Source organism: Quercus suber, unplaced genomic scaffold, assembly GCF_002906115.3.
Source record: "Quercus suber isolate HL8 unplaced genomic scaffold, Cork oak 2.0 scaffold_419, whole genome shotgun sequence".
NCBI lineage: Eukaryota > Viridiplantae > Streptophyta > Magnoliopsida > Fagales > Fagaceae > Quercus > Quercus suber.
Genome location: NW_027069870.1, coordinates 42,999 through 63,204, shown reverse-complemented (window position 1 = coordinate 63,204; position 20,206 = coordinate 42,999). Strand labels below are relative to the sequence as shown.

The window sequence follows — 20,206 nt, the reverse complement described above, 5'->3', positions numbered from 1 at the left end:
TGAGGTGGAGGCTATGGCAGCAGGTAGAGCTATTGAGTTCGGTTGGAGGTCGGCTTACAATGGGTGCTTTTAGAGGGATATTCGGAGGCTGTGGTTACAGCACTGGGATCAGCAGCTTATGGGTTGTTACTTAAGGATGCTAGCCTCCTTTCTAGATCCTTTTCTAAATTGTCTCATTCTCATCCAAAGTGTATGGTTTGGATGGAGGATGTTCCATCTCAAGCCATTTGTTTTGTTCAAGCCGATATGGCTGCTTTAAGTTTATAAAGTTGACAATCTTCCTTCTCAAAAAAAAAAAAAAAAAAAAAAAATAAATAAATAAAAATAACAAACAAAGGAAAAAAAAGGGAGACACTAGCATGCATTCATTGTAGCAATATAAATTGATCATCATCATCATCATTATGGCTAAAGAGGTAGAAATTCATCTTGATGCATTTGTTGAACCATTTTCCTCCCCTCACGAGGTCTCTATGGAAGAAAGATGAGCGAGATAGAGAGAGAGAGCTATACAATAAGTGATTAATTTATGATTACAGACACGATCAAGTTAGAATCACTCCCGAGTCTTTTAGCAGAATTATATGTGACCATGGCCAACAGGAAAACACCAGCATCACTTGTCAATCAAGTACTTCAAGTTGAAACTAGATACAACAACAAACAGGGAGGCACTAATCTTTGCAGACAACATACAGGGCAAACATGGTAAAATATAGCAATAATTCCATTGTTTCAGCACTTGTTTTAAAATCTACAAACCAAGGAATGGGCATTGCTTCCGGGCATGCTCTGGTATCAGTTTGGAAAGAAGCTCCAAAGTTGCTCCTTTCAGCTCTAAAAATGCCATGTTATCATTCAAAGCATATGGTATTAGCAGATTAGTTCAAGCTTTTAGAATAGTTACTCTTAAGAAATAGAAAATGAGGGAGAGAACAAACCTTGAGGTTTGAAGTTGAAGAGAGGTGGCAAGGGACGCCCATGAGGGAGACGGATATTAGGATCACGAAGTTCATCAAAAAATGGGTGGACACAGGCCTCCAACTGCAAAACATATACAACAGCTGATTATTGGATTGATTAAGAAAAAACCATAGCAGCAAATTGGTTATTCCATGGATATAACCATTTCCGTTGTTCTTTAAGGCAATTGCAATGAGTATATTTCACTTTGCAGAGGATTCAAAGAAGTATATGACGTGGGCATATGATCATAATTTAAGATCTGAGAAATGAACAAGGAATCATCCACAATTATCTCAGCAGAAGCTCCTTTTTCTGAGTTAGTTGCATCCTACAGGATACAATTTTTGCCTCCTAATGACATGGGAAACGATGAAGGGCTGCCAAGAGCCTTGTAGCTCAGTGGCATTCTGTTGTCACCCTTATGAGGAGAACTTGGGTTCAAATCCCCCTCCTCCACTTGTTGTAACAAATATAAAATAGAAACGATGAAGGGCTTTTGGTTAAGAATAAGACATATATAATTAAGTAATTCAGAAAACACTACAAATATATACATACACGAGTAGAAACCACACCCAAAGGCTTTGACAAGGAAAGTCAAATGAACAGTATAAAGAAATTATTCCACACAATAACTAAACAGCCAATAGAAAAAGACAACCTTGATAATTAATCCAATCGTTCACTTGCATTAGGAAACAAGGAGGAGCAAAAGGGAAATACTTACAGCAGTGCACCTCAGATTTGGAGAGTACTGAAGAAGTCTTGAGACAAGATCTACCGCTTCTGGGGGCATGCGCTTGTGAAATATCTGTGCGCAAAAGAAGAATGTGTCAGATGAATCTGAAAGTATCATGCAACAAGCATCATGAGCAGAAAACATGGAACACAGAAGCTAGGGAATTTCACCTTATGCCAGGGGTGGGCCTTGATTTGTGGGAACTTGAACTCTGTATAGTTTGGGTTCATGCATTTGATTTCCTCACGAGTTGGTGTACCAAGCACCTATTTGAAAAGGATAGGTCAATTAAGTTTAATTTACAAAAGCTAATTGACCAAAACTTTCAGTTCATCTAATGATGGCAATGCGCCATCTTACCTTAATAATCTCTACAAGCTGATCGACTCCACTTTCACCTGGAAAGAGAGGCTACAAAATTGGGATAACCCAAAGAAAAAGTAAAAAGAAACAGCATTATTTGCAATCAATCCCTGCTATATATCAAGTGAACCAAAAAAAGAAAAAGAAAAATAAAGGTGTCCATCAAAAACGTGAAACTTGATGTTTGTGAAGAACCTGTCCTAGAAGCAGTTCAGCGAGAACACAACCCACAGACCAGATGTCAATTGCAGTAGTGTAGTCAGTTGCTCCAAATATGAGTTCAGGCGCTCGATAATAACGAGAACAAATATATGATATATTTGGCTCACCTTTTACCTGTTTCAGATGATAGATAAAGAAGCAAAGGATGCATTAGGTTGATGTAACAAAATAAGAGCTCATAAAATTAAGATGGCCCTACCTGAGGGAAAAACATTGACAGCATGGAGAAAAAGTTATTGAAGCATAAAGAAAAGATTAATTCAAACAAGTCTTAAAGACCATACATTTTTTTGGTTGATAAGTCTTAAAGACCATGCATAAAGGAATTCAGAACTTCACCACTGTAATTCATGGTTCTGTATGCACTCATCCATTTTATCATTCTAAAAACTAAAAGATCCAGCATAAATTTGTAAAGAGAAAGGAAAACATTCCCTAAAAAACAAATCTTAATATCTCTCTGTTGGAATCTATCAGGGAGTACTAACAGGGCTAACTTGACTCAATCACTCAATATGTTATTTTCTTGATAAACATGAAAATATTAACCTCAAGTTCTCTGACTATATCCCAATATCTTCAAATAAAAGATATGACAGCTAGGGAATAGATCTAGCTACTCTCACAAAAACTAAGTAAATAAACACCATCTATACTATATACATGGCATCAGGAACCAGAGACAAAGCAAGACAATAATACCAGAACTTTTGCACTTCCAAAATCGCATAGCTTGACCTGGTGAGTATGGGGATTAACCTGCAAGAAGAAATTGCATTGGTAATAGATTCCAATTTCAATGAGGAAAAAAAACCCAAATTATCAAACACAAACCAGTAGATTCTGTGGCTTAATGTCCCTGTGGCACACACCTATGGCTCCGTGAATATATGCCAAAGCTCTACATATCTGTCAAAATCCAATAGGTGTTATATATCACAGTAGACACTATATGCTAAAAAGATATGTGGTAAACTGGTAATCAATAACTAGCTCCCTAATATAACAATAATAAATATAAAAAAGCTAATGCGATCCAAATCCAATGTAGTATATTTCACATTTACCTATTAGTACAAGCCTAGAAGGTTCTGTTTCCAATATCAACCATATGTCGAAAGTGATCTAGAATAGTGGCCCGAGTTTTTTGTTGTGGGGGGGGGGGGGGGGGGGGAAAGGGGGGGGGGGGTGTGGAAAGTTTTCTTTTTTTAAAATACTATACTAATACAGGTAACAGGCCAGCTCATAAGGAGGAAGTTATAACAGTCTAAACAACCATCATATCTATGTTCCATTTATGTATTAGGATGCACAATATTGGGAGAAGGTATCTATCTAGCTCCTTTAATAGCCTAGCAGGTGAATTTATTAAGGAGATAATGATTGTCAATTTTAAGTCAAGTTCCGCTTGTTTTCTCTAGTTGAACAAAAATTGAAATCAGAGCATCTAGAAATTAAACTAAGAAATATTTAGCAGTGTTAAAAAGTTAAAGTGGTATTGGGGGAGAGAGATGCCTAGGGAGTCCACCAAGAGCAAGTTGATATACATGTTAGAAAACCACCCCAACCCAGAGCTTAAGTTAATAGGTTGCCCCAACTAGTATTTTCATTTCCTTGAAGTAGAGCTCAACACTCACAACATTGAGTTTTTACTCACTTTAAACAATGCAATTGTAACTTTTGACTCTTGTTTTTGTTGGCATTTCTCAAACTTGTCCCAGTATTTTTTTTTCCCCTCCAGACCTCTGTCTTAAATGAACTTCTTAGCTAACATATACTGGATAATAACAAACCATCACTAAAATACTTCATTAACAAGTATAAGATAACACATTCAAAATGACAGCATTCTTACCCATAAATATGGCAAAACTAACCTGATAGGTGTAGAGTTTCACATATATCATGGGCATCCGCTGATTTGCTTTGCTGTAGTGTTTCGCTACACGATATACAGTCTCAGGTACATATTCAAGCACCAAATTGAGATAGAGCTCATCTTTTTCCGTGGTTGAAAAGAAGCAGTGCTTGAGTGAGACAACATTAGGATGATCAAGAAGGCGCATTGTTTGCAACTCACGGTTCTTATATCTCTTGTCCTGCAAAACCTTCTTAATTGCAACAGTTTCTCCTGTTTCCAGACACTTGGCCTGCAAAATAAAATGTGTGAGGCTTCAAATACATTATCTGTAATCCTTATAGGCTACCACAATATCAGCTATCATTATAGATGTTTCATGATTTGCAGTTAAAGTGTCACCTGAAACACAATTCCAAATGAGCCCTGTCCAACAACGCGCTCTGCCATATAACTTATGGTCTGCAGTAACATTGGAAAAATTAAAGCTAAAGAGCTGAAGTCATGTCAAAGAGAAAGTTGCGTGTGTCTGAGATAAGCAAAGAAGAATACAAGAATCCAACAAGTTCCATCTCTTTATATTTATTGGTGGACAGGCTTTTCAATGTTTATCTGCTAAAGCTCACATCTTATCTAAAAGAAAAACGGTTGAAACTGTATCCAAACTCCAGAAAAGTTTTACATTCCAGAGTTTACAGTGAATTTTATAGAACATATCATATTGGATATGCACTTTACTCCTATGATATTTCATACTTCAAAGCACAAAATTATCAACGTTACTTCCATATAGCATTGGTGCTGAGAATGCTAATTTAATGCCATGCCATCGGGGAGGGATTGAGACCCATTTCCTCAGGCCCATAAGTGGAATGGGTTAGCAAAATTTCATGAGAGATAGAATAAAGACACTAAGCATGTCCTTCCCAAGGGTCAGAATTCTTGGCAACAGAAAAGGCAGCAATATTGACACCAGAGAAGTGAAAGACTGTCAACTTTTCAGTTTTCTCAGAATGATACATTTCAGGGTGTTATATCTGATGTTATCTCACCATTCCACAACTTAACAAAGAAATGACACATTTACAAATATAAAGTTTCACATATCTACCTGTTTGGGTTGACCATTTCGACCCCCAATTGTAGTTACAATAATGTGTCCAGTTTCAGTTCCATTTCCATCAACCACTGTTGCTTCCATTTCCTACATACAGAAACTATCAATAGCAAAATTGCATATAAGAAGGGAACAAAAAACTGAACATTATTAAAAAAAATAAATAAATAAATAAATAAATCATTTAAGAATATTTCAGAAGCTCACCTTTTCAACTTTTTCATCCCTGATCTTCATTTCATTGATCTCCTCTGGGAGCGTATCAACAATCATTGCATCACCAGCAGGTTTTCCAACTGCTATAGCAGGAGCCATACCACCAGAAGCCATATATACTGCGGGATATAGAGGCAAAACGTTTGCAGTTTCTTAGAATACACAATCCATGTTAACAGGTGCAAGCTTTATAACCTGAAAAAAAAAAAAAAAAAAAAAAAAAAAGAATCTATAAACTCAGTAATTGGATCCTAAGAAAACCTAATTTCAACTCAAAAATCATGAATTTCGATTATTCCTCTCCCTCCACATTATCCAAGTTAAACTTAAGCAAACCCTATTCAAAACCAATGAACTACCATGATAGCCAAACCAATTGTTCCAACCAAATATTACCTCCACAATCCCCTTCATCATCACCCTGTACACCCCAAAATAATGAAAATATAAAAAGAAAACATCTCACAATAAAATGCACAATGCACTAACAAACGGTTTCACAGCTGCAGTTACACATGCAATACAAATCTACCAATACTGTGCCTCTCCTCATAAGGCTATCCATGTAAAAATTTACCCCCAGGTTACTGTCCACACAAAAAGGCCACCCTTTTTGGGACCTAGTTACACCAAATGCTCCTCCTGGGATAAAAAGTAAAAACACGCTACTTAAGCCCCATAATGCTTCATAGTAATTAGTAAGAACTGACCTCAAACTTATTCTTTATTATTCAATCACCACTTCGTACAAACAACTCCCTTGGCTCTTGGGATACTTTGATACAAAAGATAAAAAAAATGAGTCAATAGATTCCAATTCCCAATCATTGAAACTTGTGCAAACCTGATTTTCCAAAACCTTGTTGCTCTTAACCAGTGGTCTCCAAATAGGAATGAACCAAAGCTTCCTGGTCCACTATAATAGAGAAATATTCTGGATGCACATCTTTAAATGCTTGGTCCCTCACCATGTGTCATGCCAAATCCTCAATCTTCTACCATCACCAACTTGAAAGGATAAAGAATTCACAAATTGCTCCCACCCTGCCCTAATGCTACGCCAAAGACCCATGTGTACTTCTTACTACCATCGTAGTCCATTGACCCCAAGCTTCCCCATATTTGACACCTGCCACTCTTCTCCAAAGATAATCACCATCCTCACCAAAACAATAGAGCCGCTTACCTAACAAAGAATGGTTAAAAGTACTCAACCTCCTCACTCCTACCCACCCCCTCCCCCCAAATTCCTTAATGGAGAGCATACCCTACTCCACTCTACAAGATCAAATTTCAACTCATCCCAGTCCACCCCAGAAAAAATTCTGCAACAGCTTTTCCAATTGATTAGCCACATAGGTAGGAATAATAAATAGGGACATATAATAGGTTGGTAAACAACATAATGTACCCATACAAAGAGTCAACCTAAAGCATGGATGAACTAGAAGCAACTAAATGTTGATTGTCCTAATTACTTTATAAGAGAACACTTAACTTCAGAAGCAATATATATGTTCCAAGATTGTGTTAAGTCCAAGCATCAAAATCTGGTATCAAGGTCAATATGATCAAAATTTACTAACTAGAATTGTTCTAATAAGCAGTTACTCTTAGAAATATGTAACACCGTGTCGGTATCTTGGCATTAACCTAGACACATTGTATGTTACATATATGTCAAAATAGCATGAAGCTCCAGTAATTGCAATTTGAAAGTAATTTATAAAGATTAAACACAACGATTTTCTAATGAATAAAAACAAGCATATTGTCTATCTCTTCATAGATTTTGGCCTAACCATTCACAATGTTAGAGGCATGGACAAATACCCAATAGCCCACTGCATCATATTGTCCCATTCCTAGCTATACTCATAGTCCTAGCTTTACTCCATTAAAAAGGAGAGCAATTAATGTATCATTGTGTATCAGATAACTATACAAGGCTCAGAATTTATAACAAGACTAACGCTAAGCTAATTAAATCTGGTCTAACTTCAGCGTTACACAACTACTAGTACAACTAGGAATTTGGGACAATGTAGTACAATGGACTGTCTCTAATACACAAATCAATAACCTGATAGTATAGAAGATGGACTAGAAAGTACATCTCTACAACTCCAACAACACCCTAATACTTACTTTTTCTGAACTTTTCTTAGCAACCAAACAGAGTATTAAGTCATTCACACCCCTAATCGTAACTCGCCACAAACTCAAAATGGTGAATCTGGAACTACCAAACTAAGCTCATGTCAAAACAAAAGGCAGTAACGGCTAAAATCATAACATAAAATTCAAAAAAGTAAAAAATAAAAACCACTACTTCATAACCAAGGATACCTAAAGCTCCGTTTGGAAGCTGAGAAAATGGTACACTCCTCTCACCTCAACTAAATCGAGCCTAATAAAGCAACTACCAAGCTTAGTTGAGCTCAGCTCAGCTCAGCTCCTCGTTTTCTAAAAGATACTCTATTTTCTTTGGTTTTTCTTAGAAACCAAACAAAACGTAAAAAAAATAAAAATAAAAAATAAAAAAAAAAGGAATCAAAGAGGTGAATAAGCCTATGTACCTGTGGAGTAAAATGTGAAGCAGTAAAATCCCTCACATTTTGCAAATCTCTTCGATCCAGACACCGTGTGTGTTAGAGAGAGACAGAGAGAGAGAGACAGAGAGAGAGAGAGAGAAAGGAACAGTGAGATATTCTAGAGAGAGAGAGAGAGAGGTCTTCGCAGTTTCAGAGTTCTGGTTTCGTACGGGTTTGACTAAAGAGTGACTCTTTGTTTTGTTTTGTTTTGTTTACTTTGGATACTCTGTGATTTTCTGATTCTAGTGACCCAGTACACTACATTACACTACCCTGCTACAGAAGCGGAATCCAACCGACGCTTATCAATTCTACTTAAGACACAGTTTTCACGTCCGTAATTTTGATGTCTGTCTCACCACCTCAACTCTACACGTGGGAATCCGGGTTGGGCGGTGCTTACATACTTACGTCATGCTCTTCACCGGCTTCGGAGACCACGGAATTAATATAAGTTTTAACTTGGGCTTATTATTATTATTATTTTTTTTTTTTTCCTTGGCATTCACATTAGCTTATTTAAAGTCTTCTAAAATACATATATATAATGCAAATTTTACATATTTTGAGTAAAAAAAACATACACATCAGTGAGTGTAAAAATATGTAAAGCTGGCCATATTTTTCCATGAGCTACAGTACCCGTGTAAATATACTAACACGGGTACTGTAGCTCATGTAAACATTAAAATAATATTATCAATCCACACGAGTACAATATAAAAAACTTCTTTTTCTTTTTCGCTCTTTTTAAAAAATATGACATTTAGGTTTGAATTTACCATTGGGTTTAAAGTTAAAAAAAAAATATGACTTTTAAGTTTGAATTTACCAAGTTAAAAAAAAATATGACTTTTAGGTTTGAATTTACCATTAGGTTTAAAGTTAAAAAAAAAATGACATTTAGGTTTGAATTTACCATTGGGCTTAAAGTTAGGTTTGAATTATCGTTTGAATTTCAAAATTATGACCGGTGGATATAACAATAAAAATTATGATCGTTGGGTAAAAAAAAAAATTGACCGTTAGTAGGAGATATCGATTCGGTCACCAATTCTACCAATACGGTGGTCGGAGACATCAATTCGTCGGCGGTAGTCGGAGCAACTATTACAATAATCGGCCCATCGGTGATGACAGTACAATGGTCGGAGACACCAATCCGGTGGGCGGTCACCAAAGCCACTATTTTGGTAGTTTGGGCATCAGCAGCGTTCGTCGAAGCCACTATTTTAATAATCCACCCACCGATGGGTCACTATTTGGCGGTACGGTGGGCGACGAGACCAATCCGACGGCATTCCCCGGAGCCACTATTTTGGTGGTTCAGTCATCGGACCTCCACCACGAGCGGCTCCATTGGCCGAACCATCGGTGTTGGTAGTTTACTTAAAATATAAGTTTAAATTAAAAAAAGTATGACCATTAGAGAAATAATAAAAAAATGGAATATAATGAATATTTTATTGAAATATCTTGTAAAATAAATGAACTGATGTGGGTGTTTTGTAAAATTGAATGTGTAAAATAAAAAAAAAGTAAGTTTTTAGTGTAAAAATGGATGTGTAAAATACACATACTGATATGAATGCTCTAAAGAATCTAAACTATCCTCCCTGTTATACTTAAGTGCAATTGGGGTGATAATTTAGAGTGTAACAAAAAAAATAAAAAAAGGTAATTTGTCATTTTGCCCCTAAAAGCAATGCATTAACATTTGGGGTGGGTGAAACTTGAAACTAAGGCTGTCTTTAGTTCTCGTAAAATATTTTTCAGAAAATAACCTATTTTTCGGAGATTTTATTTTTGGAAAAAGAAAATATTTTTAAATGTTTTGTTGCATTATAAAAATTGTTGTAGAAAATATTTTAATGTGTTTGGTTCTATTCTAAAAATGCTATTTTCTTACAAGTTTTTCACATTTTCTCAGCATCCAAACAAATTTTATTACAAAAAATTTCATAATCACAGTCAATTCAACAACAAATTATGGCAGCAAATTCCGGCAATCAAAAGCCACAACCACCAAAACATCACCACCACACCACCACAACAACAACAAAAATCAAACTTAAAAAAACAAAATTGAGAGATCGAGGAAGAGAGAGTGATCAAGCGGCGAGATCGAGCGAAGGCGATCGACGAGATCAAGGAAGAGAGATCGAGCTCGAAAGGGCGACGAGATCGAGCAGAGGCGAGATCGAGCGGCGCAGTGCGTGGGTTCATGGGTCGAAGGTCGCCAGCGGTTGCTCCGGGCTTGGAGCGGCAATTCGAGCTTGCAGCTTGTGCTCTCTCTCTCTCTCTCTCTCTCTCTCTCTCTCTCTCTCTCTCTCTCTCTCTCTCTCTCTTTTCCAGAAAATGATATTTGAAGGGAAAAAAAGAGAAGTGATTTTCACCCTTGACTCACGTCAACTGAAAATGAATTTTCAAAAAATTTATTTTCCATGCGCAACCACACCCGCATTTACAGAAAAGCATTTCCGAAGTGGTTTTCACTAAAACAAACGAGCCTAAAACATAAACGGCCGATTAGAAAACTTTAGGCGGAATGGGCATTTAATTCCTATGTTGGATTGGCCTCGGAAATAGGCCGGGTTGATTAGAAATCATCCAACTAGCCTCAAGAAAGTATTACCAATAAAAGCTTTATCTTATTGATCTCATAAAAGAGATTAAGGTTAGGCACTTTAGACCCCTAGTAGATAAAGGCTCCAAAATTTAATTTATTTAAACCAAAAATTAAAAAAAAAAAAAAATATATATATATATATATATATATATATATATATATATATATATATATATATATTACTGTAAGGATTAGATTTGAATTTCCAGCCCACTACACAGATAGGCTTAGGCCCAAAAAGCCAAAAACAATGAATTTATAGACAATGTGTTAGAAAACTAGGCTCCAGTTAATCAAATAAACGCTAAAATGGGCTTAGATGATAGAAAAATGAAAGGAAGAAGAGTTGTACTAAAGAAAAATGGTCCTCGGCAGAAGGTCTGAGAATGTTTGCTCTTATATTTTTCTCTCAGATTCGGTTACAAGTTTAGTTCTAGGAAGCTACAACGTTTTTCTCTTTTTTCTCGATCCCCTTCATCTTGTTGCCCCCCTTCTTCATTTATACTCCCTTCCTCCTCATTTCCACCCTTCACATGCATGCTAGATAGTTAATGTGGATGCTTGTCCCATCATCTCTTTCTATTAGTCTTCATGTAGTAGTTGTAAGGCTGTAATCTACTGTTCAGATATCATCTCCACATTAATGCAGTCAGGATGTTAATTGCAGTGCATTTAATGCGGAAGTAGCAGCTTTCCCCCTTAGATATTTCAGGGCATTACTCTGTTTACCACTCTTTCAATGCTTATCAACACCGACAAGACTTCTTGGAACTTCACCCCGAGTGATTGACAAACTTTTTGGACATCGGCATTGGTTAGCCGATGACTAATTTATCCTCGCCCTATCCCTTAAGCCATTACGGTCAAAGTTAACCTTTATTTACCAACACAACCTTTACTAAATAAGATTCCTCTTCCTTGAACAACCCCTTGTCCTCGGATTGGACCATAGACTTGTAACATGAGCAAATGATGGGCTTCCAGGCCCAATATCCCTACAATTACAAATGGACCATTTGTTTTTTTTTTTTCTCACCCTAATAAGTCCTTCAAATTTGTGGGGGTAATAAAATCTTAATTAAAATTTTAAATTGTTTTATCTTAGGGACATCTAAGTGGTGGGCTCAATAAATTAGAGGTACATAAAATCAAAGGTCTCAAATTCCATCTATCATACTATCAGTCAATTGAATTTCTAGTGAGGATCATGGGTAGTGAATATAATTGTTTATTCAAAGGTTAGAACACCACTTCTTTTATATTAGTAAAAACTTATATGTAAATTAAGAAAATATTTCAATGGTATAATGAAATTGAATAATAAAATAGGTAAACAAATAAAAGAACAAAAAATATTTTAAGTAATGTGGCAAAAATCACATAATGTAAGACCAAATTTTATTAATTAAAACCAAAGATTAAAATATATTACCCTAAAAATAAATAATAATACTTTCTATAAATTATTTGAGCTTTTTTGGCATTCGGTTTTGCGTTGAAACTTTAGTAATGGAGTTTTACATTGAGCAAATATATTAGTAATTTTGTTTTTTTTTTTTAAACATATATATTAGTAATTTTTAATGTACTTATAGAGCATCAAATGTTGAAATTTCGTTGTGTGACGTATAACACTTATGTTGAGCCATATGGTACATGCATGACATGTATTACTCCACTTTTACTCTTAAACAAAAAAAGATATTTAATAAACAAAACAAATAATAAAAAATTTCTTAAATTTATAGCAACTTTTTAGTTAGTCAGAGTAGTCTTTTGATTCTACTCTTCTTGAAACTCCAGTAAAAAGTTTTTACTTGAAGCAGATTACGTTGATTATTTTAATGTGTCATAGTACGCTACATGGCAAAAACATGTCATACATCCATACGACACACGGCTTAATCAAGAATTATATATAAATTTAAAAATATATATTTTAATAATATAATTTACATTGAATAATAAAAAAATATATATATATATATATATATATATATATATTACTGTAAGGATTAGATTTGAATTTTCAGCCCACTACATGGATAGACTTAGGCCCAAAAAGCCCAAAACAATGAATTTATAGACAATGTGTTAGAAAACTAGGCTCCAATTAATCAAATAAACGCTAAAATGGGCTTAGATGATAGAGAAATGAAAGGAAGAAGAGTTGTACTAAAGAAAAATAGTCCTTGGCAGAAGGTCCGAGGATGTTTGCTCTTATGTTTTTCTCTCAGATTCGGTTACAAGTTTAGTTCTAGGAAGCTACAACGTTTTTCTCTTTTTTCTCGATCCCCTTCATCTTGTTGCCCCCCTTCTTCATTTATACTCCCTTCCTCCTCATTTCCACCCTCCACGTGCATGCTAGATAGTTAATGTGGATACTTGTCCCATCATCTCTTTCTATTAGTCTTCATGTAGTAGTTGTAAGACTGTAATCTACTGTTCAGATATCATCTCCACATTAATGCAGTCAGGGTGTTAGTTGCAGTGCATTTAATGCAGAAGTAGCAGCTTTTTCCCTTAGATATTTCAGGGCATTGCTCTGTTCACCACTCTTTCAATGCTTATCAACATTGACGAGACTTCTTGGAACTTCACCCCGAGTGATTGACAAACTTTTTGGACATCGGCATTGGTTAGCCAATGACTAGTTTATCCTCGCCCTATCCCTTAAGCCATTACGGTCAAAATTAACCTCTATTTACCAATACAACCTTTACTAAATAAGATTCCTCTTCCTTGAACAACCCTTGTCCTCAGATTGGGCCATAGACTTGTAACATGAGCAAATGATGGGCTTCCAGGCCCAATATCCCTACAATTACAAATGGACCATTTGGTTTTGTTTTCCTCACCCTAATAAGTCCTTCAAATTTGTGGGGGTAATAAAATCTTAATTAAATTTTTAAATTGTTTTATCTTAGGGACATCTAGGTGGTGGGCTCAATAAATTAGAGGTACATAAAATCAAAGGTCTCAAATTCCATCTATCATACTATCAGTCAATTGAATTTCTAGTGAGGATCATGGGTAGTGAATATAATTGTTTATTCAAAGGTTAGAACACCACTTCTTTTATATTAGTAAAAACTTATATGTAAATTAAGAAAATATTTCAATGGTATAATGAAATTGAATAATAAAATAGGTAAACAAATAAAAGAACAAAAAATATTTTAAGTAATGTGGCAAAAATCACATAGTGGTGGGCTCAATAAATTAGAGGTACATAAAATCAAAGGTCTCAAATTCCATCTATCATACTATCAGTCAATTGAATTTCTAGTGAGGATCATGGGTAGTGAATATAATTGTTTATTCAAAGGTTAGAACACCACTTCTTTTATATTAGTAAAAACTTATATGTAAATTAAGAAAATATTTCAATGGTATAATGAAATTGAATAATAAAATAGGTAAACAAATAAAAGAACAAAAAATATTTTAAGTAATGTGGCAAAAATCACATCATGTAAGACCAAATTTTATTAATTAAAACCAAAGATTAAAATATATTACCCTAAAAATAAATAATAATACTTTCTATAAATTATTTGAGCTTTTTTGGCATTCGGTTGTGCGTTGAAACTTTAGTAATGGAGTTTTACATTGAGCAAATATATTAGTAATTTTTAATGTACTTATAGAGCATCAAATGTTGAAATTTCGTTGTGTGACGTATAACACTTATGTTGAGCCATATGGTACATGCATGACATGTATTACTCCACTTTTACTCTTAAACAAAAAAAGATATTTAATAAACAAAACAAATAATAAAAAATTTCTTAAATTTATAGCAACTTTTTAGTTAGTCAGAGTAGTCTTTTGATTCTACTCTTCTTGAAACTCCAGTAAAAAGTTTTTACTTGAAGCAGATTACGTTGATTATTTTAATGTGTCATAGTACGCTACATGGCAAAAACATGTCATACATCCATACGACACACGGCTTAATCAAGAATTATATATAAATTTAAAAATATATATTTTAATAATATAATTTACATTGAATAATGAAATAGATGGTAAAAATAAAAGTAAAATTTATTTTAATTATATGATAAATACACAGTGTGTTATCAAAACACTATAGGATATCAACCAAAAAAAAAAAAAAAAGGGAAAAAGTTTACTCTCGGAAACTTCTCAGAAAACTCTCCTTTTTAAACGATTTTCCAAGTGGATACCGTGCTGCACAATGTTTATAACATGTCTTATTAGAATTGTTAAGAAAATGAAGCAGAGGGAGGCTTTTGTTGGGAAAGGAACCCCTCCTATATTGAATCTTTTAATTCTCTCACTTTTAGTTTGTTTATTTTTATTGATTTTTAAATACTATATATGTCTTACATCTAAATAAAAATTGAAGAAAATTTGAGGATTCGATAGAGGATCCTCCCACTTTTGTCTATAAGCAGTAAAATTCTTATAATTTGAATTGATTATTACCAAAAAAAATTCACCTTGTACAATGAAACAACAACATAAATACGTAGATGTAAAATATATTTGTTTGAATTTTAAAATGTTTATAGATAATGGGAATCCAAGCCCGAGAATCTTAGCACATATATAATGTGTAAGAGTTTACTCTAAACTCTGCAATCTACATCCAATTTGAAATGCTACTGGACAATGGGGATTCAAGGCTTCAAGCCCGAGAATTATAAAAAGTGTAAAAGCCTTATTTTATTATTATTATTATTTTTTATCGGAGCAAAAGATTAGTATTACTCTAAAGTCTGCATCAAATTCAAATATGCACGTGATGCATACATGCGATGCACACTAGATTATAATATTATATTTGATTTTAACATTGTCCCTCTTTCGACTTTCAAGGTGCCAAAAAGCAATAAATTTTCAACGCAGTTGGAGCAAATAAACGTAAAAGACAAACCATTCGTTTGCGTTTGGATAGAGATGATGTGTGTGTTTGGATTAAGATAAAAAAGTTACTGTTTAACTTATTTTTATTACTACTTAAGTTATATTGCACTTTTTGGTACTATTTATGGATCTCATTATATTATTTCAATTAACTTTTACTTTTATCTACAATACTTTCAGTAATAATTTTTCAGTTTCAGCAAAATAAACGGTATTCTAATACACCCTAAAAATTAAAATTATTTCACTATTTAACATATTTTTACTACTATTCATGAGCTCCATTGTACTTTTTAGCACTATTCAGGGGTTCTTCTGTATTATTTCAACTAATTTTTACCTTTATTTATCGTACTTTTAGTAATAATTTTTCAGTTTCAGCAAAATTAGTGGTATTCATACACACATTTCGTATATTGTTTAGGACTACTAGATTAAAATATATAATCCGTACATATCTCAAGATTGATTAGGGTCTGTTTGAGATTCGCTTATTTTACTGAAATTGAAATTTTTTTGCTGAAAGTACTATAGTTAGCTGAAATAGTACAGTGAAACTCATGAATAGTATCAAAAAATCCAGTGGGACCCATAAATAATAGCAAAAATAAGTTGAATAGTAAAATAAGTTGGCAAAAATAATATTTGCCAAACACACACTAAGAGTCCCAAATTTGATGAAATCTTCCTCTAATTAGAAAACCTACTTATCATGACTTGCAAGTAGCATTTTGCCATTATACATATATAGGACCTATATATTCTATGAAGCCTGGCCACCTATGAAATTTCAAACTTCAAATATTATGCTATTATGCTACGACGCCTAGGCAAGCATACAAATTAGATATTCAAGCCTAAAAATAACGAAAATGTCTTAAGTGTGTAGTATAACTTGTCCCACATTTTTTTAACAGTTACGATAACTTTTAATTAGAGGTTGTGGTGTTTATGTGTTAGAATCTCATTCATTATCTCTTGCGTGTGTTTGGTTTGATTGTTTGAAGCCAACTTATTTGTTTAAACTTTAAAGTCACTTTTGTCTCATAAAAATTAAAATTAAAGTTACGTCCACAACATTTTCATAGCAATTCATAGATAGCGGTTTGTTATTGACTTGTAACTAGGTCTATTATTGACATCATTTTTTTACTATTTAATAACAACTTATTATTTAGGATTTGTTGTGAAAATGTTGTAGGTATAATATTTCAATAAATAAATAAAAAAAAGCCAAATACATGATCATGAATTTTTTTCATCCTTTCTAAATACAGTTAGCATTCTTTGTCATATGATTCAATATTTCTTACAAGTTAAGTTATGCAGGTCACTGTTCGAATTCAGTTGACAGTTGACACACAAATTTGCTTGTGAATGGGAAATTTCCCAAAGAGGGAATGACAAGCAATATATATGAAACTAATCAACAAATTTAGATATCTAGCTAGGCTCAAGCGTATATTGCTAGAAATAGTTAAATACCAATTGTCTAGATCATAGGTCAACATTGTTGTGAGATAAAATTCAAGCTCACATGTGATTATAAAAAAAAAGTCTAAACGAAAATTCACCTTGTACAATGAAACAACAACATAAATACGTAGATGTAAAATATATTTGTTTGAATTTTAAAATGTTTATAGATAATGGGAATCCAAGCCCGAGAATCTTAGCACATATATAATGTGTAAGAGTTTACTCTAAACTCTGCAATCTACATCCAATTTGAAATGCTACTGGACAATGGGGATTCAAGGCTTCAAGCCCGAGAATTATAAAAAGTGTAAAAGCCTTATTTTATTATTATTATTATTTTTTATCGGAGCAAAAGATTAGTATTACTCTAAAGTCTGCATCAAATTCAAATATGCACGTGATGCATACATGCGATGCACACTAGATTATAATATTATATTTGATTTTAACATTGTCCCTCTTTCGACTTTCAAGGTGCCAAAAAGCAATAAATTTTCAACGCAGTTGGAGCAAATAAACGTAAAAGACAAACCATTCGTTTGCGTTTGGATAGAGATGATGTGTGTGTTTGGATTAAGATAAAAAAGTTACTGTTTAACTTATTTTTATTACTACTTAAGTTATATTGCACTTTTTGGTACTATTTATGGATCTCATTATATTATTTCAATTAACTTTTACTTTTATCTACAATACTTTCAGTAATAATTTTTCAGTTTCAGCAAAATAAACGGTATTCTAATACACCCTAAAAATTAAAATTATTTCACTATTTAACATATTTTTACTACTATTCATGAGCTCCATTGTACTTTTTAGCACTATTCAGGGGTTCTTCTGTATTATTTCAACTAATTTTTACCTTTATTTATCGTACTTTTAGTAATAATTTTTCAGTTTCAGCAAAATTAGTGGTATTCATACACACATTTCGTATATTGTTTAGGACTACTAGATTAAAATATATAATCCGTACATATCTCAAGATTGATTAGGGTCTGTTTGAGATTCGCTTATTTTACTGAAATTGAAATTTTTTTGCTGAAAGTACTATAGTTAGCTGAAATAGTACAGTGAAACTCATGAATAGTATCAAAAAATCCAGTGGGACCCATAAATAATAGCAAAAATAAGTTGAATAGTAAAATAAGTTGGCAAAAATAATATTTGCCAAACACACACTAAGAGTCCCAAATTTGATGAAATCTTCCTCTAATTAGAAAACCTACTTATCATGACTTGCAAGTAGCATTTTGCCATTATACATATATAGGACCTATATATTCTATGAAGCCTGGCCACCTATGAAATTTCAAACTTCAAATATTATGCTATTATGCTACGACGCCTAGGCAAGCATACAAATTAGATATTCAAGCCTAAAAATAACGAAAATGTCTTAAGTGTGTAGTATAACTTGTCCCACATTTTTTTAACAGTTACGATAACTTTTAATTAGAGGTTGTGGTGTTTATGTGTTAGAATCTCATTCATTATCTCTTGCGTGTGTTTGGTTTGATTGTTTGAAGCCAACTTATTTGTTTAAACTTTAAAGTCACTTTTGTCTCATAAAAATTAAAATTAAAGTTACGTCCACAACATTTTCATAGCAATTCATAGATAGCGGTTTGTTATTGACTTGTAACTAGGTCTATTATTGACATCATTTTTTTACTATTTAATAACAACTTATTATTTAGGATTTGTTGTGAAAATGTTGTAGGTATAATATTTCAATAAATAAATAAAAAAAAGCCAAATACATGATCATGAATTTTTTTCATCCTTTCTAAATACAGTTAGCATTCTTTGTCATATGATTCAATATTTCTTACAAGTTAAGTTATGCAGGTCACTGTTCGAATTCAGTTGACAGTTGACACACAAATTTGCTTGTGAATGGGAAATTTCCCAAAGAGGGAATGACAAGCAATATATATGAAACTAATCAACAAATTTAGATATCTAGCTAGGCTCAAGCGTATATTGCTAGAAATAGTTAAATACCAATTGTCTAGATCATAGGTCAACATTGTTGTGAGATAAAATTCAAGCTCACATGTGATTATAAAAAAAAAGTCTAAACGATAGGTTCAAACAAGGAACATGGAATTTGTTAAAGAAGCTACAAACTGTAGAATCTACTCTACAGTATAGTCTATGGGTTGCATTAAGCTCTTGCTATTAACGTGGCGTGATCAGTGTAACTTTGAAACTCTACATCTACTACTCTATTTCAAAAATTGCGTCTTGTAGGGGAAGCAATGTTGGTTCTTTTTGCTGTTGCTTCATGTGATTTTGAGCAATGTATTGGAAAATATGGTTGCTCACTATTTTAGAATAAAAGCAATCTATACTTTTTCTCGTGAGTTCTAAATTCTAAATGAGAAAGCCTACAAACACAAAAATTTGACACTGACCGATGTGGCGTGAAACTTTTTTATTTTATTTTAAATATTTGTAGCATTGCTCAATTTCAATAGGTGATAATAACATTGATTCCTTTTTACTTTTACTGTAGAAACCCCAATCCCTAAAGCCATGGCATGATTTCTGGAAAACCGATTTAACGGTTTTCTTTGATAAACGAGACTCACATATAACTGTCACTTTCACAAAGAATGACTACTTTAAATCTGAAGGAATAACCTAGTAGGATGTCCCATAATTAGATCTTTCTATGTCATTACAATCTCATTAATTAATATATAAACGTTTATTCTAAGATTTTGCCTTGTCCCCTGCCACTTTTAGTGGCTTTGCATGTAAACTCTGATCCATTTACGTGGGCCATTGTGTTCTAGAATTTTTCTTTTTAGGAACCACTTGACCTTTTGAGAGTCTTTGAAATGACTTATAGGAGAGATAGAGATAGATGAGAATATGAGATTGCTTAAGCACTATTGGGTGCGTGCATGAATATCACGATTTAGGATTTGAATAAGATAAGAATAAGAAACTGGTTATGACTCATGGTAAGGTATGCATGACGTTGCCTGAACCTAGCTAGCTAAATTTTGGTTAAACAAGCAAACCCAACAGCAAATATATGACAAATTATGTACAATACGAATGTGCATGTATTTCAAAGTCAAATATACGATTTAACGTGTACAAAAAGTTAAAG

At 33.5% G+C, this 20,206-nt stretch overlaps 1 protein-coding gene across 1 annotated transcript; it reads right to left on the bottom strand.

The window, feature by feature from the left end:
- Nucleotides 1-339: 339 nt before the first annotated feature.
- On the bottom strand, nucleotides 340-8,363 carry LOC111996562 (shaggy-related protein kinase epsilon). Its single transcript, XM_024028544.2, has 13 exons — nucleotides 8,061-8,363; nucleotides 5,473-5,600; nucleotides 5,260-5,352; nucleotides 4,551-4,610; nucleotides 4,168-4,440; nucleotides 3,125-3,199; nucleotides 2,993-3,049; nucleotides 2,264-2,404; nucleotides 2,066-2,116; nucleotides 1,876-1,971; nucleotides 1,694-1,777; nucleotides 942-1,044; nucleotides 340-837 (listed from the first exon to the last, which is right to left on the bottom strand). Exons 2-13 carry the CDS (start codon nucleotides 5,593-5,595, stop codon nucleotides 755-757), a joined length of 1,239 nt encoding a protein of 412 aa, XP_023884312.1. The 5' UTR covers nucleotides 5,596-5,600; nucleotides 8,061-8,363; the 3' UTR covers nucleotides 340-754.
- Between the last annotated feature and the right edge of the window lie 11,843 nt (nucleotides 8,364-20,206).